Source organism: Podarcis raffonei, chromosome 3 (genome assembly GCF_027172205.1).
Source record: "Podarcis raffonei isolate rPodRaf1 chromosome 3, rPodRaf1.pri, whole genome shotgun sequence".
NCBI lineage: Eukaryota > Metazoa > Chordata > Lepidosauria > Squamata > Lacertidae > Podarcis > Podarcis raffonei.
Genome location: NC_070604.1, coordinates 104,380,446 through 104,404,346, shown reverse-complemented (window position 1 = coordinate 104,404,346; position 23,901 = coordinate 104,380,446). Strand labels below are relative to the sequence as shown.

The window sequence follows — 23,901 nt, the reverse complement described above, 5'->3', positions numbered from 1 at the left end:
AATTCATAAAGCAGGCTGGAGTATCTCAAATGTATATTTATAATACCATAATGTCAGTGCGGGGAAATGTTCTTCATGGTTATGCACTTCATACCCTCAGTTAAATCATGGCAAGGTGCCTCGAAATCAAACAAGAATCTTAATCCGTATTGATAAGCCAACTCCCCCCCCCAACACACACACACTACATACAACTGACAACAATTGCTCAGGTGTTTATATGGCCAAGCAACGCAGCTGTTCTCTGAAAGTCCAATTAACATTCCACTTTCACAGTCCTGCCCTGTAAGCCTTGCCCCCATCAACCCTACGGAGGTGCGCATTTTAAGGCCTACTAAAACGTTACTTCATCCCTAGGAGTCTGGGGTGAAGCTATTACATCCACAGACCCCACACTTGCGGACCAGGAGATTTCATGGTCAAATATACACTGGGTTCCCCAGTTCATTCATTTATTACTCACAAGCTCGAAATCCATTCTCAGTATCACCCCAAGCAGAATCCAATGGGGCCGGGCAACACCTGAGCCAATTTGACACCACCTCTGCCAGACGCATCTCCCACACTCAAATGAGACTGCTTTATTATCAACATTATTTTTCAAGCTAGCTTTCATGCTGCCTGGGTTCTGGATGGTCTCAGGCTCTAGACAACTGTTTTCCACCACCTCTTAAGATTGTGACATGCAAGTTATGCCCTTTTCGTGAGGGGAAGACAAGGAATCATTAAGCATCAGGATGCTTTTAAAAAGTGCACACGGACAACTTTGTCGATCGTGCAGGCCGTAGAAAGCAGCAGAGAGCCAGGAAGTCTCAGAGTCTGGGTACCATATCTAAGAATCTGATGCTGTTCTTTCATTGACACATGCCCGGCCTGTTTGGGATTTTGTGTGGGGCATGCATGCGAGGGAAGACATGAAAAAAGTAGCTCATCATTTGTTTTTGCCATCAAGGACCCGGGCAATTACAGCAAAAGATTGTGGAGATTCAAGAGCTGGACAAGTGTAGCATTATTATAACCCAAAGGCATCATGAGCCCAACTCTCCTGAGGCTGCAGAGGTGGCAAGACATGTTTTCTTAAGCACAGGAAATGAGAAGAAAATATACAGTATAGGGTTAGCCTTATTGAGTATGTAAGGCAATGGCGCTACCTGGGGACGCTCGTGTCTCCCAGGATGAGCAACACGTGAAAACAAAACTAATGGGATTCAGACCATATCGTGGTGGGTTTCCTTTTGAGGAGAAATCATGCCTTCATTCTCACAAAGCAGGCAAGACAGCCTCGACATCTACGTGAACAGCTCAGCCACCTGCCTCAGCATCAACAAAGCTCTCCATCCAAGGGCCATGTCATGCCTTCCAAGACATCTGTCAAACAAAGGGGGGGCATGCGTTTCCATCCAGCTTGAAGCCCAACCTGCCACAGACACCTGCACAGCATGGAACCTCTCAGTGCCGCGGAAGTGTGTGTATGTACGACGCGAACACTCACCCAGTTCTCAAAGTGGCGGCTCCCGTTCTGCAGCAAGTCCTCAAACTGGATGGTGCAGTTGGCCACGAAATCGTCGTACCCAATGGGGGCATCGTGGAAAACGGCCATCTCGATCTTCCGGCCGTTGCAAACGTCCGTGACAAACTCATCGTTCCAGGCAGGGCTGTTGGTCTTCTGCTTGGTCGAGGTCTGGCCAATCCGGGAGTCGTCCACATTGAGGGCAATGTAAGGGTCCAGCAGGAAGGTCTGTGGTTTGGGACCCACCGCATGCCGCAGGGACCAAGCTGTGGGCTTGAGATTCACCGCTTCGCAGATTTTTATTTTCAGCATGCCATTGAAAACCACCATGGTTAGATGGCTTCACTAGTTGTTGTTGTTGTTTAATTTTTCCCTGGGATTAAAGCACACACTCTGAAGTACGGAGGGATCCGAGGAGATTTCTCCAATAAATAAGAAGGCAGGTTGGAGTGGCAGGAGGTGCAGGCTTCAGAACAGCAGGGCGGCGGGAAAGGGGGGGGCTCTCTCCTTTTGTTGCTTTTTTCTGCTACCTGTGATTATTTAGCCCTTCCTCTCGCGACGCCCGGGGAATACACACACGCCTGCATGCAGACATGCATCGAGGTCTCGTCCTTTCTCTGGCTGTGTGTGTTTCCTAACGGAAAAACAAGGAAGGGACGGGAGGGGAGGGGAGGGGGGGAGACGTCCCTGCTTGCAGGAATCCAAAATGCAATCGGAGCAAAATCAGAGGAGCCTCTGGATAGAGAGAAACAGACTTTCTTTTTCCCCCTCCTCCTCCTCCTCCGCACCCCCCCCTTTTTAGATCATAATCCTGGATCAGTCTTCTGCACACAAACACACACACACAGAAAAACAATCCGAAGCTCTTGCACACGCTAGTGCTGTCTTGTCTGTGCGCGGCGGCGGCGGCGGCGGCAGCCCAGGAGGAGGGAGGAAGAAGGGGGAGTTTGAAAAATAATAACAAAACCCACCCAGAAGCAGCAAAGCGAGCGAGCCGCCCTGCCTGCTCCGCCGCCTCCCCGGCTGGGAGACGAAGCAGCAGAGAAATCACACAGTCCAGCCCAGCCAGGGAACCTTACATCCGCCTCGGCTGCAGGAGCCTCCTCGCCGCCTTCTCCTCCTCCGCCTCCTCCTCTTCCAAGGCCAAGGATCCAGTGGATCGAATCCAAGGCATGGGGAGAAGCGGCTCCGGATCGGACTGCTCAGCGCGGGAGTTCAACTTACGGAGCTTATTTTTTAAAAAAATAAAATAATAATAGATATATAACAAAAATAATAATAATATATTTCGCCAAACGACCCAAACCAGCACGGCGATGGGTTGCTCTCTCTCTCTGTCTCCGGCTCGCTCCCTTGGCACTCGCTCTCCTCGCGCTTGCTCGCTCGCTCGCTCTCTCCGGGCGCTCGCTGTTTTTGCGCCGCTCGCCCGCCTGGTGTGTCTGGCGCTGGGCTGGAGGAGCCCTACCCCACCTCTCGCTCTCTCTCTCTCTCGCTCGCTCTCTGGGTCTGTCTCCCTAATGCAGGAAATGCGCAAAAGACGTCAGTGTGTGTGCCTGCGAGCGAGGCAGCGCGAGTGCGCGAAGAGAAAGTTTTTGCCTGTTGGGGGAGCACTTTGAGCGATCGCCGGCGAGCAACAGCTCCGAGCGGGGAAGGCAAAGGAGAACAGCCGCCGCCGCCGCCGCTTCTCCTCCCGGGGTCGTGACTTTCAGCCGATCCCCGGGCGCAAAAGGGCTCCGTGCGCCCCGCTTTTACGCGCGCCTCGCTGCTGCGTCTCCAAGCGCCGCTTCTTTTCAAACCGGGCCGCTTTCGCCTTGCCTCTTGCTCGCTTGTTTTTCCTTTAAAGACCTCTGTCTCTCTCTGGTTCGCCTTCCTTATCACCGGCCTGGGAGCCTAAGGGGGCTTCCTATCGGGAGACTCCTCTTAGAAAAGGCAATCAAAGGCGATAAAAAGAGTAACCACGACAATGATGACTCCGTTCAAATCGCAAGCCCCTAGGGCAAAGGGAACCGTCGACGCCCAGCCCCTCAAATCCCGCTCAAGGCGAAGGCTGCCAGGCTTCTTGTCAAGCACATAGCCTTGCGTAAAAGTCAAGGAACAGGCCTCTTCGCATCTGAATTTGGCACACAAATGGGCCAGAGAGATGTTCTCCCAGGCCATAGTTAAAAGACTAAGGGACTCACTGCCACAAGAGGCGACGGTGGCCATCAGCTTAGATGGCTTTAAAAGACGGTTAGATGAATTCATGGAGGAGGGCTACTAGCGCTGATGGCTATCCTCTGTCACCACTGGAATAAAAAGAGGTTGGAGGGTCATCTGTCATGGATAAGATTCTTGCATTGCAGGGGGTTGGACTAGATGTCACTTGGGGGTCCCTTTCCAGCTGGGCAATTCTATGATAACAGTGGGTGGGAATCACAGGTGGACAGAGCCGTGTTGCACTTGCATGCTTCCCACAGACATGGGGTTGGCCACTGTGAGAATAAGATATTGACCTTGTCAGGATTTCGGTCTGATCGAGCGGGCACCTCTTATGTCCTTCTGCATAATCTATATGAAGGCCAACAAAAATTGCATGAATCATCCTAGAATTAGAAAGGACTCTGAGGGTCGTCTAGTTTAACCCCCTGCAAGGCAGGAATCTCAGCTAAATCATCCGTGACAGATGGCCATCCAACCTGTGCTTAAAAACCTCCAAGGAAGGAGAGTCTATCTAACTCCCCCCCCCCCCATTTAAATAAATAAATAAATCAAACTATAAAAATCAGCAACATAAGCAAGGAGTGGTGCATTGTAAAAACTTATCTGTGCCCAGGACTGATTACATCATGCTAATGCGGCCTAGGAAGGCTTTTGCTCTGCAGCTAAAGAATTGCTACCTGATCCCTGGGGGGGTGGGGGTGTTTAAAAAATGATGCTGATGTTTTCAGCAATAAAACGTGATTTTATTATGCTTCTGAGCCAATTTGTGGCCTAAAAGCAACATAACAATATAGATACACATAAATAAATGTTTAAAAGCTAGGAAATCTACGAGCGATTTCCAGTCTGGCAAGGTTTTAATTCTGTGAGAAGGAACAGGTTTGTATGAGTAGGAATGACTGTAGCTCACCTTCAAAATGGCCCTGCTGACTGTGGCTCCCATGCGGGGTGTACAGAATTCAGCCTCACACGGACATCTCTGCACAGAACTAGGCCTCATGCACAGACATCCTGGCCCACAATTTTGCTTTAATACTGACGGCCCTATGAAGCACTAGGACTAACAGACATATATATCTCTGTCAGGGCCGGATTAAGAGCTTTAGAGGCCCTAAGCACTGAAAACATTACGGTGTCCCCGCCATATGTAATTCGAAATCGAAACAGCACTAAACCATAACAAAAAAGTTTATTTTTCAAAATGGCACAAAGCTTACAAGGATGCTGAGATGCACATGCGTTTGAGTTGCCGGCTTTGTTCAGGCAAAATGTGGGGCGGGGTGGTTGGGAGGCAAATTTTATGGTGCTGAAGCCTAACAGGATGGCCCCTCTTTAATCCCCCCCCTCAAACACACACACATCTACACATGAATTTTTAAATATGTCTCTACTTGGCTATCCAGAGCTTAAATACTTGACCTTTCACACACCTTTTCAAACACATGCATTTGGAGAGGATCCCTAACTTGGCACACACAGAGAGAAGACCTGAAATCCAGGACAAAACTTATCAATACAGTAATTAGCCTTTTACATTGAAATACGGGATGATCCTGTATTATACAAGACAGGTGGCAACCCTAAATGTATGTCACGTGCAACACATGTCAGGATCTGATGACCTCACATTGTTTCGATTTATGTTGCAGTAGTAGGATGCTCCCTGTTTTAGATACTTAAATTTTAGAAAAGGTGCAGAGACTTGTGTAGCGAAAGATGCAGGAGACAGGAAAGGAATGGTGAAGAACTGAAGAGAAGGATGGAAAAGGAGCAGGGGAAGACAGAAACAGATGACTCTGAAGAATTTAGCTACAGAAGTCTTGGCTTATATTGGTGCAAGAGGATGTTTTGTGCACTAATTTTAATTACTGTACTGTGTTAGGTGTTATTCTTGCTCCTGTTTAGTATTAAGCTGTTCAATGTGTCTGTATTGTTTTATAAACACTTGCATGGATTTAAAAAAAAATGATTGATATTATTATTTATAATATGCTTTTTTTAACCATTGTACTTAATTGTTCGCTTGAGATGTGAGTCACTTTGGGCACAATGTTGTGGGAAAGTGGTATACAAGTAAACAGATGGTGATGATGATGAGTAATAAAAAAAAACAGGGAAAATAAGAGAAGAGTATGGAGTAGAGCAAAGTTCTGACTTTTTCCCCATGATAATATATATATATATAAATATTCTTTTTTTAAAAATCTCAATTTTTGGGTGCCCCTTGCTTTGCTGGGGCCCTAAGCTTGCTCTGCCTAGTGGGTAATCCTGCACAGGTCCCTGTACAGAATTCAGGTTCGAGTGTGGTGCTGATAACACCAAAATTGCAGGTTCAATCTCCATATGGGACAGCTGCGTAGTCCTCAGGGTCCTTTGCAACTCCACAATTCTACCATCTATGATCCATGCACAGAGCTGCCGAACAAAGAAATCCAGGCCTTCTTTGCAGAGATTTTAGCCTTGCTTGCTTGCAGAGATTTGCATATACAAACACACAGTCAGTGGTTCTACAATAATATTGTCACCAGTGGCGTGCATTTGTGTGTGTGTGTGTTTGCTTTTGGAAGGGGATGGTTTGACGATGCAAACAGTATCTGCACACAAGCGGCGCCTGGCTATGAGCCAAACAGCAACCCTTCTGAGCGGCTCTCCCCTCCAGAGACTCTCACACGAGGCCTGCTATAAATGTGAGCAAGTTTTAAGCTGCCCTGTTTTTCCCGACTGGATTTTAACCCAAGGTACTAGCTGCTATCATATTCTGCCACATATTTTTTTATAGCCATATACATAGAGATAGAGCACACGGGTGGCGCTGTGGGTTAAACCACAGAGCCTAGGGCTTGCCGATCAGAAGGTCGGTGGTTCGGATCCCCGCAATGGGGTGAGCCCCCGTTGTTCGGTCCCTGCTCCTGCCAACCTAGCAGTTCGAAAGCACATCAAAGTGCAAGTAGATAAATAGGTACCACTCCAGTGGGAAGGTAAACAGCGTTTCCGTGTGCTGCTCTGGTTCGCCAGAAGCGGCTTAGTCATGCTGGCCACATGACCTGGAAGCTGTAAGCCGGCTCCTCGGCCAGTAAAGCGAGATGAGCGCCGCAACACCAGAGTCAGTCACAACTGGAACTAATGGTCAGGGGTCCCTTTACCTTTACATAGAGATATCTGGCTAAAAAAACACTGTTATGGAGGCTATGCACCCAACCACCCTTTAAAAAAAAAACCAAAAAAACCCCACAACATAGGTTTTATAGCTTCTTCAGGAATATTACATCCAAGGAGCATAATGCCAAGCAGAATGGCCAGATTTTTGGAATCTTCTAAGCCAAAAGTAGTACGTCCAAAGGAAGAAATTGATTATTTATTAAATTTGTATACAAAATGCATATTTTAGGGGAAAGTGTACATAAATATGATCATAGTATTAGAAACAATCATCTATTATTAATAATAATATTAGGAGGAATCACTTGCAAACAATGTGTACTTTAGTTTAAAATCCAACAAGGAAGGAATACAGAGTATCTGATCAAACACAACTCTGTATATAATAAACATATAATGTACACTGAATAGCCCACTGCAATTCGTGTTGTGATTCAAAATAACACCAACACAAAGCATATATGTAGACTCACAAGGAACTTTTTAATATATATATAGTGTCTTGCAAATTGCTATTCAGTATAACTGAGATTGAGAGTTCAATAGTTCAGCTGTGTAGTTTAAAAGGCATAGGAAAACATGTTTATTGGGAGAAAATACTGACGAATTTTCATGAATTACCAACAAAAACTGAACGAGGATTTTTTAAAAAACACTCACACACACATTGCAAATTGCTGCAGAATGTGGAGAACTGAATTTAAGATGGGAACATGAGAAACAGAGAATAAAAACCCACCCTTAGTCTCCGGAATGCCAAGGTCTGCAAAAGTGCACAAAGTTTTTAATGGGAAAATAATCTGAAGAGGAACCGCAAATCCAGGCCAGTGAAGACTCAGAGGCCCAGACGTGTTGCTTGCTTGCTGAGGCTGGGTGTGAGAAAAAACAGGGAGGACTGGAAAAGCGAATGGGTGGAATCCTGAACAAAGAGCAACTCCACATTACCACATATTGCTGTGGGTCCCACCTGCTGCTTATGAATGAATAGCCCTTGCGCTGTTTATGTGCATAAAGAACAAGCTTATACACAGCCACTGGTGCCAAGAGATGACATTAGCACACCAGTAGATGCAAAAGCCTGGTGTGAATATTACGCTTGCTTAGGATTTTCCGTCCAGCTGTTTGGCTATTCCCTCGCCTCTTTTCATTTATCTTAAAATCAGGATCCCACTGGAATCTTCTTCGCACGGTCCAAACTGTGAGAAATTGTTGACAAATCTAAATTCGGAAGAAGGCAGAGCTGGATTCCTCCTGGCTCCCAATAATTGCTTTGATGAGCTGTGGTTGGCTTCACTTAACCCCTGCCTTCAGCACTACCATGCCGCCACGGACAGTGAGGTAATGTCTTGAGATTTCAGCATGTGCTCCATTTGGCCTGGATCATCTGCACAGGCTTGACTTCCTACACCATCAGAAGGTGCAGAACTTTGCCTTCCGTAGAAATAACATCCTTGCCCTGCTCAGCACCCCCCTCAAGGGTCTGGGAAATGAAGGGAATGCCAAAGGGAAACGGCCTTCCCAGATGGATCCAAGGGGAAGATGGGACAATGTACATCAACAATACAACAGAACAGGATGGAAGTTGCATAATTCTTCCACCAGTGAGTTCCTTTGGCCTCCTGAGCACCATATTTGACCAGGGATGCAATACTGATGAGATGCAGCCAATTCTGTTAACTTGCAGCATTAGAATTAATGTTTATTTATTCAATTTATATACAGTGGTACCTCGGGTTACATACGCTTCAGGTTACATACGCTTCAGGTTACAGACTCTGCAAACCCAGAAATAGTGCTTCAGGTTAAGAACTTTGCTTCAGGATGAGAACAGAAATCGTGCTCCGGCGGCGCAGCAGCAGCAGCAGCAGGAGGCCCCATTAGCTAAAGTATTGCTTCAGGTTAAGAACAGCTTCAGGTTAAGAACGGATCTCTGGAACGAATTAAATACTTAACCTGAGGTACCACTGTACTGCCTGTATCCAAAGATCTCAGGGCGATTTACAACATTAAGAACAGAATTTATGCAGCACAATGCACAGCATAATAATATAATGATCATGACAACATGCTTGGTTGTCACAAAATGTTTGGTTGAGGGGGTGGTCAAATAGGAAAAAACAGGGAGGTGAAATGGAATGGAATATCCCAAAACACAGTACAGTTGGCTGGTTGGTTGGTTGGTTGGTTGGTTGGAACACTGAGCAGTTGCATTCAACCACCTGTTTTAATTTATTTAATTGATTTCAATGCTCATATGATTAATTGATTTGGATTAGTTGTCAGCAGTTGGGAGAGCTTTATGTCACCCATGGCAACGGAGTCATTCTCAGTTGTTTGCTCATGCAATGGCAAATCAGCGCTTCTGATTATCACCAGTTGTATATTGTTGATAACCTTACAAATGCAGAGCACGCATAGATGAGACTGTAATAATTCACTTTGCAGGCCAGACTCCACATCTGTCTAGTTCAGCGCTGTACTCCAAGAGCAGCCAGCCAGATGCCTTTTAACGTAATGGAGATCGCCTTCCTCTGTGTTACCCCCCCGGCATCTGATCAAATGGAGTCTTTGCCTTTGGAAGACCCATTTCAGCTGGCATTGGCTAATAGCTGCTGAGATCATGGGCGGATGTGAGACTAAAATGTTGCTCCAAGCTCTTTTAGCACATGCAGCTATTTTCGCACAATGTTATCTACTTTGACGGGCAGTGATTCTAGGGTCTCTAGCTGTTTTCTAGCTCCTTTCTAACTAGAGATACTGAGAGTTTAACCTGGGAGATTCTACATCAGGTGTAACTTTTGCTGAACTACAATTGTTATGTACTGAAGTTCTCACGCTGGGCCAGCAGGGGGATACTGTAGATAGTTATGCAAATAAGGGATCGAAAGTGACGTTCAGTGATTGGATAGTTTTAGAAAATTGTTACAGTTACGTTGTACTGCAGCTCTATATAAGCCGGCTGGCTGAACCCTTCAGTTCAGTTCAGTTCTGGCCTGTGAATAAACAAGAGCTGTTTGAAGAATCGCTGTGTCGTCTGATATGTTCACCCACAACTTAACAACAATGGTCAAGGATAATGTTCCCTGGATCCCCAAAAGAGCATCGTTTTTCTCACTAAGGACTAGGATTATTAGTCCAAGAACACACCTGCTCACCTTTCATTATTCTTGTAAGCTGCATGGGACACAGTTTAAATCACCAAGTCTTCTGGGCTTGCCGATCAGAAGGTTGGCGGTTTGAATCCCTGCGACGGAGTGAGCTCCCGTTGCTCTGCCCCAGCTCCCGCCAACCTAGCAGTTTGAAAGCACACCAGTGCAAGTAGATAAATAGATAAATAGGTACCACTGCAACAGGAAGGTAAACAGAGTTTCTGTGCACTCTGGTTTCTGTCACAGTGTCCCGTTGCGCCAGAAGCAGTGTAGTCCTGCTGGCCACATGACCCGGAAAGCTGTCTGTGGACAAACACAGGCTCCCTCAGCCTGAAAGCGAGATGAGTGCTGCTCCCCATAGTTGCCTTTGACTGGGCTTAACCGTCCAGGGGTCCTTTACCTTTTTACCTTTATTCTTGTCAGCATCCGAGATGGGGTGCTCACTTTTGCAAGTGACCCTGGTGGAATGTTCATGACCGCAAAGATAAGAGGTAGAAGTTTGCTTACTCGTTGTTGCCACCCAGTGGCTCATAACACATGGCTAGTGGAGTTCCACTTGGGGAGTCACAAATTAGGCAGGCCTGTTCTACATACCCATTCAATAGCACCAATAAAAATCAGCAGGGAGCGGGGAGTTAGGCTGCTGCAGATTTTAGATAATCCCTATCCCTATGCAGATATGAAATAGGCAAAGCTTTTTGGGGACGGGAGTAGAGACAAATAATAATAATAAATAATAAAATTTTATTTATATCCCACCCTCCCCAGCCGAAGCCAGGCTCAGAGCGGCCAACAACAATAAAAGCAACACAGTTCACATAAAATCACAATCAATCAATTGAAATGCATTCTAAAATCAATTCATTCTAAAATCAATTCAAAATCAAATTAATGGCAACCATTGGGCTAGAGTTCTGTGAGGATTACCAAAGGAGGGTCAGACTGTGCCTTGGCCAAAGGCCTGGTGGAACAGCTCTGTCTTGCAGGCCCTGCGGAAAGATGTCAAGTCCCGCAGGGCCCTAGTCTCTTGTGACAGAACATTCCACCAGATCGGGGCCATGCCTGGCTCTGGTTGAGGCCAGCCTAACCTTCCTGTGGCCCGGGATCTCCAAGATGTTTTTATTTGAAGCCCGTAAGGTCCTCCGTGGGACATACCAGGAGAGGCGGTCCCGTAGGTATGAGGGTCCTAGGTAAAAGACATGGTAAAAGCTTTATGTGGTTAACTTTTGCCTGTCAGCCAGTTCTTAATTCCTGCATGAATTCCTGCATTGCAGGGGTTTGGGGAGTCCCTTTCAACTCTATGATTCTCTGATTCTAATGACACTGGTTCTAATGACACTGGATCAAGACTACTAGAACTTTGCTGTCAATTCCAGGGGCTCAGTGCTTGGTGTGTAGAAGCTTCCACATCCACATCCACATCCACATCCAGTCTCTGGTTAAAAGCACCCCAAGTAACAGGGGTGGGAAAATCTCTCTGTAGGAAACCCTAAAGAACTGCTGTCATTCAAGGCAGACAGACAATCTGGGGCCAGACTAGGGGCTGCCTCAGTGTGAGATGGCCTCACATGTTCATTTACTACTGGGTTTGGGGGTGGGGAGGCAGGAAAGACCCCAAATCACCTCTAACAATTTGTGTGTGTGTGTGTTTCTTGCCTTAACACAGCAATTTGAAAATGTTATTTCATAGGTGCTGAAATCCCAATGGAGCAGGAAAGGCTATTTATGTACACGACCGCAGCTGCTTGGATGTTAATGGCCCAGAGATGGAAAGAAGACAAAACTTCTACCAGAGAAGAATGGCAGGTTAGTTGATGGATTATGCCGAAACGGCAAAAATGACCAGAAGAATCAGAAATCAGGAAGACCAAAATTTTAATAAGGAATGGGGGAAATTTATAATTTACATTAAAAACCATTGTAAACAGCTAAAATCATTAGTAGAATTGGAATGACACTTGTAGTTTAATGTTGAATTTTGGATATAATGGAGATGTAAAAGATTTGGATTATTATTATTAAAGGTGCAGGAGGAAATGGTTAACAAAAGGACTCACATGGTGGAGGAGGGAAGTTCAGGAGATTCTGTGGAATCTTGTTTTTATGTTGGCTGTTAATCATTGACTGTAAAAATTTAAACTGAAAAATTAATAAATTTAAATAAAATAAAATAAAATGTTATTTCAACCTGTGCCTCTCAGGAAGCTGTTGGAATCCAACTTCCACGAGCCCCAGCCAGCAGTGGGATGATTTGAGGATTTTCCAGGATATTTTTGCAATTTCCGTTCATACTCTGCTTCCGACTGCAGTATTCTGGCTATGTCTGGGAAATTATGGACGTATGGCAACCCTAGATGGGAGTTAGAGTCCAACAACATATGAAGGTCCACAGGCTCTTCATCCACTGTTTAATACAGTTTCCCAAAATTGGGTCTGTAGCTGTTGTTGGACTACAACTCCTATCATCCTTATCTAGCTGTCAGGGATGATGGGAACCGTAGTCCAAAAACAGCTGGAGACCCAAGTTTGGGAAATCCCCAGTTAAACCATCACAATATAAAATTTGCAATAATGCACGTAGCGATGGGAAGTTATTGCTTCATTTTGTTTTGAGGACTGCTTATAGACCTGTTGTTTAGTCATTTAGTCATGTCCAACTCTTCGTGACTCCATGGACCAGAGCACGCCAGGCACTCCTGTCTTCCACTGCCTCCCGCAGTTTGGTCAAACTCATGTTGGTAGCTTCGAGAACACTGTCCAACCATCTCATCCTCTGTCCTCCCCTTCTCTTTCCCAACATCAGGGTCTTTTCCAGGGAGTCTTCTCTTCTCATGAGGTGGCCAAAGTACTGGAGCCTCAGCTTCACGATCTGTCCTTCTAGTAAGCACTCAGGGCTGATTTCCTTAAGAATGGATAGGTTTGATCTTGTAGTCCATGGGACTCTCAAGGGACTCCTCCAGCACCATAATTCAAAAGCATCCATTCTTCGGCAATCAGCCTTCTTCATGGTCCAGCTCTCACTTCCATACATCACTACTGGGAAAACCATAGCTTTAACTATACGGACCTTTGTCGGCAAGGTGATGTCTCTGCTTTTTAAGATGCTGTCTAGGTTTGTCATTGCTTTTCTCCCAAGAAGCAGGCGTCTTTTAATTTCGTGGCTGCTGTCACCATCTGCAGTGATCATGGAGCCCAAGAAAGTAAAATCTCTCACTGCCTCCACCGCTTGTAGACCGAGGGATTGGCTTTTCACGGGCTGCTGCTTTTCACTCTTCTTTGCCTGTGAAACAGCAAAGAGAAATGAGAGAGGCTTGACAGCTGCAGGCTGTGTGTTACCTTGAGCCAGCCCCTGACCTTTGCATGGCCTGCGCATTCTAAGTGGGCTGTGCGGAGAAACAGCACTATCTGGTGGAAGGAGCATGCAAAACTCCCAGCAAGGATTGAATGTACAAGAAACACTCTCATTAATCACAATTGCCATCACTGTTGCAGGGGAAGGCACCCCCGTTCCTGCACAACCCCCACCCTCCCCTGGCAGGGTTGTCCATGATTGGGCAGAAGCAGGGATGCCACAGAATGTTTGCAAACACCCTAATTGTGGTTGCGGCGAAAGGTTCAGCCACAAAATGCTGGTAAAACAGTGCAGCTGTTATGAAAGGAAAGACAATTGAATTGTGAATAAACAAATGGGATATGGGTGAAGGTGGTTTCATATGCTGATTAGAAACAGCTGGGCAAATTTCTGAGTGCAGATCTCCAGTTACCTAGTTGATGATGATGATTTTATTATTATTATTTGAATATTACTTCCAGATCAATAATTCTGTTTCAAAGCTATCTAAAAAGGCTTGACTTTACTCAACATCAGGGGTCAGGAAACTTTTTCAGCAGGGGGCCGGTCCACTGTCCCTCATACCTTGTGGGGGGCCGGACTATATTTTGAAAAAAATGTATGAACGAATTCCTATGCCCCACAAATAACCCAGAGATGCATTTTAAATAAAAGGGCACATTCTACTCATGTAAAAACACGGTGATTCCCAGACCATCCACAGGCTGGATTTAGAAGGCGATTGGGCCGGATGCGGCCCCTGGGCCTTGAAGCCTTATTTACCTAGGGATCCATCAGCCACGCCATCCCCGGACCTTGGAGGGAACAAAAGTACCAGGAAAGCAAAATCTTCTTTGGAGAAAAGCAGTTTATTATCTGTGCACAGAGACAACCAGCAGAATAAATTCTGAAAGACTGGCTGTAAATACATGGCATTTGGCAGGCATTCTTATACTGTAGGTACACATTTCTCCACCAATCACCAATTGCCAACCTATAGGTACACCTCCCTTCCACCAATCACCAATTGCCAACCTATAGGTACACCTTCCTTCCACCAATCACCAATTGCCAACCTATAGGCACACCTTAGGAGGATAATCACGTTAAGCACGTTCCTTACCCATTTCCCTGTCTTTTGAGCCTACGTGGCTCCTCTTATTCTTTACTTGACCAGTGTCACAAGCCAAACCTGCTTAAGCAATCTTTATTGGAATCTAAAGCCAAAGCTTGCTCAGGCAATCTATATTGCTACAGAGCTAAACCGTCCCTTCCTTCATTCCCTCCTCTTCTTTTGGACAGCCTTCTGGCTCGTCCAAGGCAATAGGCTGGTATTCACGCATCAAAGCTATCACTCGGGGACCCATCATGCGCGACATTGTTTTGTGCACCATATTTTGCAAGCATTGCACCAAGCAGGGAATACAGAAGCAAAGAAGCAATAAAAATAAAATTGGTCCTAAGAGCATAAAAAACATTCCTCTGAGCCACCCATTTGGCAAAAGCTTATCTAGCCAAGACATATTCCATCCTTCCCACACTTGTACAGGGACGTGTGCCACCTTCTCAATACTTGCGGCTAGATTACGGATGGCTTCACCATGATCTGAAATATTGAAGCAGCATGCTCCACCAGTCAGGTTGAGGGCAGCACAAAATCCTCCTTGTTTGGCCAGAATAAAGTCCATTCCCAAACGCAGCTGGAGGACAGCAGTGCGGGTCTCATCCAGCTGGGTAGCAACAAGGCGAAGGGCGGTGGCCGTTGCATTGGCCACAATCTCTACTACTGCCTGGAGTCGGATTATGCGATTTAGATTGTACATGGGCTCTCTGGCACCTGCTACTAACTCACCAGGGTTCCAGGAGGCCGGATCATAGTGGGCAATTATTCGCTCAGGTGGCCATTCATCCTTTCCCCACGTCTGCTTGCTCCCTGAGGCTATATTCGTGATATCAACAGATCTGTGATTGCGATGGGGAAATAAGGTGGTAGGGAGCAGCCACATGGGGGGTAAAAGGAAGGCTGGATAACAATTGCCCCACCAACCGTTGGGGAGGTGGTGGAAAGCCTTTGTCCCACAAATCCAATATACAGGATCCTTGTTCTGGGTGGCCATATGGTCACCCATAGAACTAAAAGCTAAAAGATTTAAATTGGTGCAGGCTCCGCCACACTCAGTGGTATCAGTGGGGTTACACGTACACTTGCATGAGGAGCGCCCAGTAAAAGTTATATTGTGTCCAAGGGTGGCATTTTTGGTCTGGTTGACACAGAACCATCCGGGAATCCGATAAACACGGAGGGGATAGGGATGATTCCAGTATGGGCCCCACTGGAATTTACTTCCAGTATACTGGATTCGGGTCCGATTAAGAGGCAACGGAAGCAGGGGCATGCCCCCAGCCGCATCCAGAGGTCCCAAGGCACAAACAAGGCAACGGGTCCTATTCTCCTCCTTAGCTACCATTTCTGCCGTTTGCAGCCAGCGGTTGTAAGGGTTGTGGATGCCCCGCGTGACCATGATACGGGTAATGTTTACCTGGGAGATCCAGGACCCTACTTCCCCCTGGGCCAGAGCGCAGGCGGGTTCCCCAACTAGGAAGAGAAGGAGAACTGTCAGTGGGATGGAGGAGGGACGCTTCTTCCCGCAAATTCTATGGCGCTCGTGCCAGCAAAAAAAGAGACACATCCACGTGACAAGGGCAGTTGAGATAACTCCCACCCACCAACCCCAAGAATGCCAGGGCTCTCCCCACCACAGATCAGTCATGGTATGGGTCTGGAAAGGGGGTTGGGGTTATCCGGACGCTCAAGTTGGTTAGGGAAACAAGGTCGGGGATACCTCCAAGCATCAAACCCTATGGTGTGGAGATAAAACTCCTCAATCCCCGGGGGATGATGGTACCCCTGATGGGTGGAGGATAACCTTGCCCCCCAAGGAGAGGGTACCCACGGTGGATGGGCCACTACACACCCACACGAATAGGTAGCCGCCTGTAAACTGCAAATGCTTGGTGTCAAAATCCCCACTGCTTCCTCCTCATACCATATAATGCATACTAAAGTTCGTTCAGGGTTCTGGACGTTATCAGGGGACAAAGGCTGCAAGGCTGGAACGTTGGAGGCGCTCCCGGTGGGCGCCCCTCCCATCCAATTCTTCAGCTGTGCGTAGAGATATCAGCTTCCGGTGTGATATCAGCAGAGCGGTCGTCTGCCAGGCGTCTGGCGATAGTCAGCCGGAGGGAGTTCTCTGGATCTGGTGTAACTGTCCAGTCTGAAATAGCTTTCTTCACTCGAGTATGGTGGACCCACGGGGTGATGCCAGCAACCTTCACAGCAGTAGGTGTAGAAAGTAGCACAGTGTATGGTCCCTTCCAGCAAGGCTGTAGGGGGGCTCGCTGCCAGTCTTTCACCCACACTTTATCACCTGGCTCGAACTGATGGAACGGTTCAGTTAACACACATGGGGTGCGAGCCTGGGTCCACCTGTTGAAACAGGAGAGAACTTGGGAGAGTGACTGTACATAGTTATTCAATTGCATATCTTGGCTAGCATATGGAGTTAACATTCTAACATAGGGGACTGGTCTCCCAAACAAAACCTCAAATGGTGACAAATGGGTCCGCTTTGACGGGAGGCTGCGGACCCTGAGCAATGCCAAGGGCAACATGGCCACCCAATTAGACCCGGTCTCCTGCGTCAGCTTGGACAGCTGATTCTTTAGAGTTCTGTTCATTCTCTCTACCTTTCCAGAACTCTGGGGTCTATAAGCAGTATGCAGCTTCCAGTTGATCTGGAGCGCCTTTACCAGTCCCTGTAGGACTGCGTGAACAAATGCTGGTCCATTATCAGATCCTATGGACCTTGGCAATCCATAGCGAGGGATGATTTCCCTAAGCAGGCACCTGGTTACTTCAAATGCCTTTTCAGTCTTTGTTGGCCATGCTTCGACCCATCCGGTGTAGGTGCACACTGCCACCAGCAGGTAGCGGTGTAGTCCACAACGGGGTAATTCAGTAAAGTCCACGACAAGATCTTCCATAGGTGCAGTTCCACTATGCTGACTCCCTGGGGGAGCCAGTGGTCCGGCTCTGGGATTATTCTTTTGGCATAGCAGGCATTTCCTGGAGATCTGGGCTGCCAGTTGGTAGAGGTGGGCTATATAGAAGCACTTCCCCAGCTGCTTGGTTGTAGCATCGGGTCCTATGTGGGTTGAACCATGATATCTCTGAATTATCTGCCGAGAAAGAGACTCTGGAATCCATATCCTGTCATCATGGGTAAGGTACCATCCTTCTTTGGACAATGTCAGTTCCTGGGCGTCTGCAGTGTCCTTTTCCTGCTTTGTGTAAGCTGGCTTGTCAGCGGTGCTTAAAATCTCTTCTGGGACCAGTGCTCCAATAACCGAGGCGGGGGCCAGTTCTTGGGCTGCTTCCTTGGCTACTCTGTCTGCCAATCGGTTTCCTCTGGCCACTTCCCCTGGTCCAGTCTTGTGGCCATAGCAATGGATAACTGCCACTGCCTCGGGCTCCCATACAGCATCCAGAAGGTTCAATAGAGCTTGTGGGTGGGCCACCTGGTTTCCTCTGGAGGTAAGCAAACCTCTTTCTTTCCATAAGGCTCCATGGGCATGTAAAGTCAGGAATGCATACTTAGAATCTGTATAAATGTTTATCTCCTGTCCCTTTGCCAGGTTCAGGGCTCTGGTAAGCGCAGTTAGCTCTGCCAGCTGGGCCGATGTTCCAGGCGGGAGTGATTTTGCTTCGATCACCTGGTCTTCCAGGGCTACCACTGCATAGCCTGCTTTCCGCTGTCCAGTCTCAACAAAGCTGCTTCCATCTACAAACCATGAAGGCCAGTGGGGGTTTGCCTCATCTTTTAGGTCAGGTCTGCTGGAATATACTTCATCCATCACTTCAATGCAATCGTGCGTCTGCTCCTCACCTTCTCCTACCGGTAACAGGGTAGCTGGGTTGAGGGCGGTAGTAACCTGGAACTTCAAACGCGGGTGCAACAACAGCATCTGGCACTTTCTCATCCTTGCTTGGGAGAGGAAATAGGTACCCTTCATGTCGAGCAGAGCTGGGACTGCATGCGGGGTCACACAAACAGTGTCTTGGCCAAAAGTAAATTTGTCTGCCTTATTCAGTAGGGTAGCTACTGCCACAACTGCTCTCATACATGGCGGTAAACCTTGTTCTGTAGGTGTCAGGCGCTCAGATAGGTATGCCACAGGCTGTTGCCAGCTTCCCAGTTTTTGGCATAGCACTCCCTTTGCTGTTCCCTGGTCTTCATCCACAAACAGGGAGAAAGGCTTTTCTGGATTTGGGATACCCAGCGCTGGTGCTTGTTGCAATGCCCTTTTCAAATCCTGGAAGGCCTGTTGCTGCTCTTCTCCCCACACAAAGGGGTCCTTTTCCGTCCCTCTGGTTGATTCGTGCAGAGGCTTGGCAATTGTGCTGTAGTCTGGTATCCATATTCTACAGAATCCTGCCGATCCCAGAAAGCCACGAAGTTCTCTGCGATTTTTTGGTTTTGGAATCTGGGTAATGGCTTGCTTCCTCTCTTCCCTTAGGGTCCGTTGCTGATAAGATATATCAAATCCAAGATATTTCACGGTAGGTTGGCATATTTGGGCTTTTTTCTTAGATACTCGGTATCCCGCTTCACCCAGATGGTTCAGCAAGTCCTTGGTGGCTTCCATACACGTGTCTTTGTCTGAACAAGCCAAAAGAAGATCATCCACGTACTGCAACAAGACTCTGCGTGGGCTGGTGGGGAAGCTAGACAAGTCCGATGCCAATGCTACCCCAAAAAGGGTTGGAGAATTCTTGAAGCCTTGTGGAAGCCTTGTCCACGTGTATTGCACCCTGGTGCCTGTTCCTGGATCTGTCCATTGAAATGCAAACAGGGGCTGACTTTCCTCTGCCAGGCGGCAGCAGAAAAATGCATCCTTCAAGTCCAATACTGTGAAACAACATGCAGTAGGAGGTATTAGACTCAGCAGCGTGTAAGGATTGGGCACATTGGGGTGGAGGGTTTCCACGGCCTGGTTGACCAATCGAAGGTCTTGGACTGGACGGTACGTGCCATCTTCCTTCTTCACCGGCAAGAGTGGGGTGTTCCACTGAGATTGACACTGTCTCAGGATGCCATGGCGAAGTAACCGTTCCAAATGTACCCATACTCCCTCCGCAGCTCTTCGGGGGATAGGATATTGGTTCACAGCCACAGGGTTGGCGAATGGCTTGGGCTTGACTATTATAGGTGGGATGTTCTTTGCCATTCCGGGCGGGTTGCTTTCTGCCCACACATCAGGGGTAACTTCTTGCAGGAGGTCCTCTGAAATAATCCCCTCCTCTTCTTTTACCATCATTAAGCGCCAATGTTCCCTTAAGGGTACCTCTAAGGAGAATTCCCCTGCTGGCCCTGTGGTCATTGTTACTTCTCCCGTTGGTTGGAAAGAAATCTGGGCTTGTAATTTTGATAGCAGGTCTCGGCCCAATAATGGGATGGGACACTCCGGTATATACAAAAACTTGTGTTGGACCACTTGACCGCCCAAGCTACAAGCAACAGATTGCAGGAATGGGGCTCTTTGTGATTTGCCTGTAGCTCCTATTATATTAATTGTTTGCTTGGTGGGCTTGGATACTGGTACTGGCAAAACAGAGTGGGCGGCTCCGGTGTCAACCATGAAGGGGATGGTTCGGCTCCCTGTTTGTATTTTGACCATGGGCTCACGGGAACCTAAATCAGCTGGGCCCGGTCTGTCCTAATATTCTTCTTCTTTCTCTCTCAGGCTCATTGCGCCGGGCTGTCTTTGGGTTGGGGGGTGCCAGGGGGGTCCCTGTCCTTGTCCTCTACCCCTGCCAACATTCGCCAATGTCCAGGGTCTCAGTTCCTGTCCAGATCCCACGGGGTTTGGCCCTGGGACTCGTTCTCCTCGTCCTCTTCCATCTAAGTGAGCCTGTGGGCATTCTCTTTTCCAGTGCCCTTCCTGCCAGCAGATGGCGCACTGGTTCCTCCCCAGACGGCCTTGTCCTCCTCCCTGGGTGCTTCCTCTTTTATGAGGGGTGGGTGTGGTAGCCTGTAATGCCATCAACTTTTTTGCTTGATATTTCTCTTTCTTCTTTTGTGCCTCTTCCTCCCTCTGATTATAAGTGGTTTGAGCCAATTCTAGCATCCACTCAAGGGTGTGGCCCATGAAAGCCTCGTGTTTCTGGATTTTTCGGCGGACATCGGGTGCTGCCTGAGCTACAAAGGCAGTTTTTATGATAGGGGCATTGACAGCCTCATCTGGGTCCACAGGGGTATACTGGCGGTAGGCTTCCTTCAGTCTTTCCAGATAGGCGCCTGGGGGCTCCTCACTCCCTTGCATTATCTCCCTGATCTTGGCAAAATTAGTAGGCTTCCTGGCTGCCCTTCTCATGCCATTTAAGACATTCTGGCGATAAGTGGTGAGGGCGTTTTGCCCCTCAGTGGTCTGATAATCCCAATTCGGTGTATTTTCAGGATATCCTGTTGCAACAGCTTGATCTCCTGCCCCCTGCGCTCTCATGTGTGCTCGGGCTTCAGCATGAATTCGCCTAGCCTCTTCTGTAGTTAGCAGGGCATCCATCAAATATTGCACATCATCAAAAGTCGGATTGTAGGTTTTGAAAATTCCCTCAAACAGCTTTATTATTTTTGCTGGGTTTTCCTCAAATGAAGGGTTTTGGTTCCTCCAATTACAAACATCTGCACTAGAGAAGGGGACATGTTGAACTGTATAAGTTCTATTGGGCACCACCCCGTTAGGTCCCGCAGGGGCCGGAGGGTCATACACTCTACGCAGAGGCATCACTCTGGCCGCGCCCTTTTTCTGTGCTTTATGTGCCCTATGGAGGGTCACTCTTTTCGCCGCCCTTCCCCACTCTCTCTGCCACTTCCTTTTATGTTGCCCTGTACATTCCGCTGCCTTTAACAAATAGTGGCTGACATCCACTTCTTTTGCATAAGGTTCCACATACTTCCTTAAACGTTCTGCCTGCTCCTCTGTCCATGTCTTGTTATTATTTGTCAGCTTGACTAATCTTTCTACAAACTCTTCATCCTCATCATCCTCTTCTCCTTCTGACTCATCAGTCTTGGGTTTGGGCTGGGGGCCAGCTCCTCCCAGTGCCTGGGGACCTGGGCCTGGTGGAATTGCCTGAGGGGCAGTTGGTGGAGCATAGGGTGGAGGTGGTTTAATAATTCCTCCCTCCTCATCTTCTGGGTCTGGTATCACTGGGGGCCTTTCTAACTTCCCTGCCGGTCGAACTGCACAAACTGTACTTTGTGGGGCGTCGCCTCGGCAGGCTTTCAACCACGGTGGGTTCTTTTCTACATTGGTTTTCCAAGTAGAAATATAAGGGATCTGGTCTGGGTGGACATTCAAGATATTTTGATATAGTGGGCTGATTAGTTGCAAATTAAGACTGCCCTCCGATGGCCAATTAGTTTGTTGGGGCCAATCAACTTCACACAATGTCCTCATCCTCTGTCTTCTCAATTTGATTCCCCAATCATCATGCTTTGTGGCTGCTTTCCAGTTGTTTAAAAAACATTCCAGAGGACTACATTGGCTTGCCCCAGACCCCATTTTTTTTTTTTTTCCAGATACTCTGCTCCTAACAGGTTGTAAATTCTTTCACACTCCACACACTACAGCCCTACAATCGCTCGGCCAAGGGGGACACTAAGCCCTGGCCCACACTTGACAATTCAGTCACTAGAGTATCTGACATGCAACATACAACATACAAAACACACCAATATAATTTCAACATGTAACACACTAAATACACCAAAATAATTTCCCCCTGTTTCCCTTTTTACCAAACCTTACTGGCGGCACTCTACTGCACAACCAGTTGAGGCTGATCAGGCCTCGCCCTTTTCCCTTGGGCCCACGCCCTTTTCCCTTGGGCTTACCGTTTTCCGCTGCGGACCTGTCCCCTCGGCGCCGTCCTCTTTGTTTTTCTCCCTCAACAAGATGTCTCCACTACAGGACAGTGTGGCCGGCTTCCCCCACGAAACAGGCGGGGTGCGCGCTGAAGCCTGCAAACGCTGCTGAGCTGTTCACCTTGGTTGAGCCTGGCCCTCCGGTCCGTATTTGGGGAGGGGGCTTATCCCGGACGAGCCCCCAAAGAAATGAAGCCTTATTTACCTAGGGATCCATCAGCCACGCCATCCCCGGACCTTGGAGGGAACAAAAGTACCAGGAAAGCAAAATCTTCTTTGGAGAAAAGCAGTTTATTATCTGTGCACAGAGACAACCAGCAGAATAAATTCTGAAAGACTGGCTGTAAATACATGGCATTTGGCAGGCATTCTTATACTGTAGGTACACATTTCTCCACCAATCACCAATTGCCAACCTATAGGTACACCTCCCTTCCACCAATCACCAATTGCCAACCTATAGGTACACCTTCCTTCCACCAATCACCAATTGCCAACCTATAGGCACACCTTAGGAGGATAATCACGTTAAGCACGTTCCTTACCCATTTCCCTGTCTTTTGAGCCTACGTGGCTCCTCTTATTCTTTACTTGACCAGTGTCACAAGCCAAACCTGCTTAAGCAATCTTTATTGGAATCTAAAGCCAAAGCTTGCTCAGGCAATCTATATTGCTACAGAGCTAAACCGTCCCTTCCTTCAGGCCTTAGCTTGCCTAAGGTTAGAGTGTAGGACTAGGACCTGGGAGATCAGGGTTCAAATCCACACTCAGTCATGAAGCTCACGGGGTGACCTTGAGGCAGTTGCAGCCTCTTCAAGTACCTCACAGGGTCGTCGTAGCGATTAACGGGAGGGGGGGATGATGATCCATGTATTCCTTTTAGAAGAAGGTAGGATATAAATGCAATAAATTAGCTCTTCTGCTTCCCTGTTTAAGAAAGCTGGAGGGGCCAGCAGGATCCAGAATCAATCTAGATTGAAAGCAGCATGCTGAAGAAAAAATGAACAATTCTGGGTCGAGGAAAACGACATTTTTGAGATGCTGACAGGTCAGTGTGTAGGCAGTCTGAATGTTAGGCTGCATTGAATGGCCTAGGAGCAAGTTCAGTAAAAAGAAAAGGTCGCAGCCCAATGGACAATTCATTTTCCAGCAGCAAAATCCATGCCAGTGAAAGCAATTATAGGAAGAAGGAGGGAAAATCACCTTCTCTGTGCCAGGAGGTGAGAGAATACCAACGCCGGCAAAATCCCAATTAAGTGCAGCTCCTACTCTGCTCATGCTTGCTGATTGAATTTCATGCCTTAATGATGTGAAAATCTTCATAAATATATTTAACCAGAGCTTCCTAAGTGTAATTGACTGACATCCAAACAACTAAATAGCTGAAGTCTCCCACCCGGAAAAAAAATCCAAACGCATTTAGGAGAGTGATTGGCTCACAACTTCCTCCCATGATGGAACATTACATTCTTTCTTAAAGAGGAAATATGGGCTCTAAATTAGTACTAATTGAAAGCATGCATTTATATAAATCGGTTACAGGGTTGTCAGTTCTGAGATGGCGCA

The 23,901-nt window shown here is 47.4% G+C and overlaps 2 protein-coding genes across 3 annotated transcripts in view; both read right to left on the bottom strand.

Moving 5' to 3' along the window:
• Nucleotides 1-23,901, bottom strand: part of PRKCE (protein kinase C epsilon) — a 325,248-nt gene that overhangs the window by 300,417 nt on the left and 930 nt on the right. Inside the window, exon 1 of one of the 2 annotated variants that reach the window (XM_053383374.1) lies at nucleotides 1,493-3,414. The exons of the other annotated variant lie outside the window; for it this stretch is intronic. Coding sequence (XP_053239349.1) covers nucleotides 1,493-1,840 — 348 coding nt within the window. The 5' untranslated portion in view covers nucleotides 1,841-3,414. Of the gene's footprint in view, nucleotides 1-1,492; nucleotides 3,415-23,901 lie in introns of those variants that run through there. 2 annotated transcript variants of the gene reach the window in all.
• Nucleotides 3,431-21,979, bottom strand: LOC128411591 (uncharacterized). The gene is given in 2 exon segments (XM_053384029.1): nucleotides 3,431-3,620; nucleotides 16,842-21,979. Coding segments are annotated over 2 exon segments (5,217 nt in total). The 5' UTR covers nucleotides 21,869-21,979.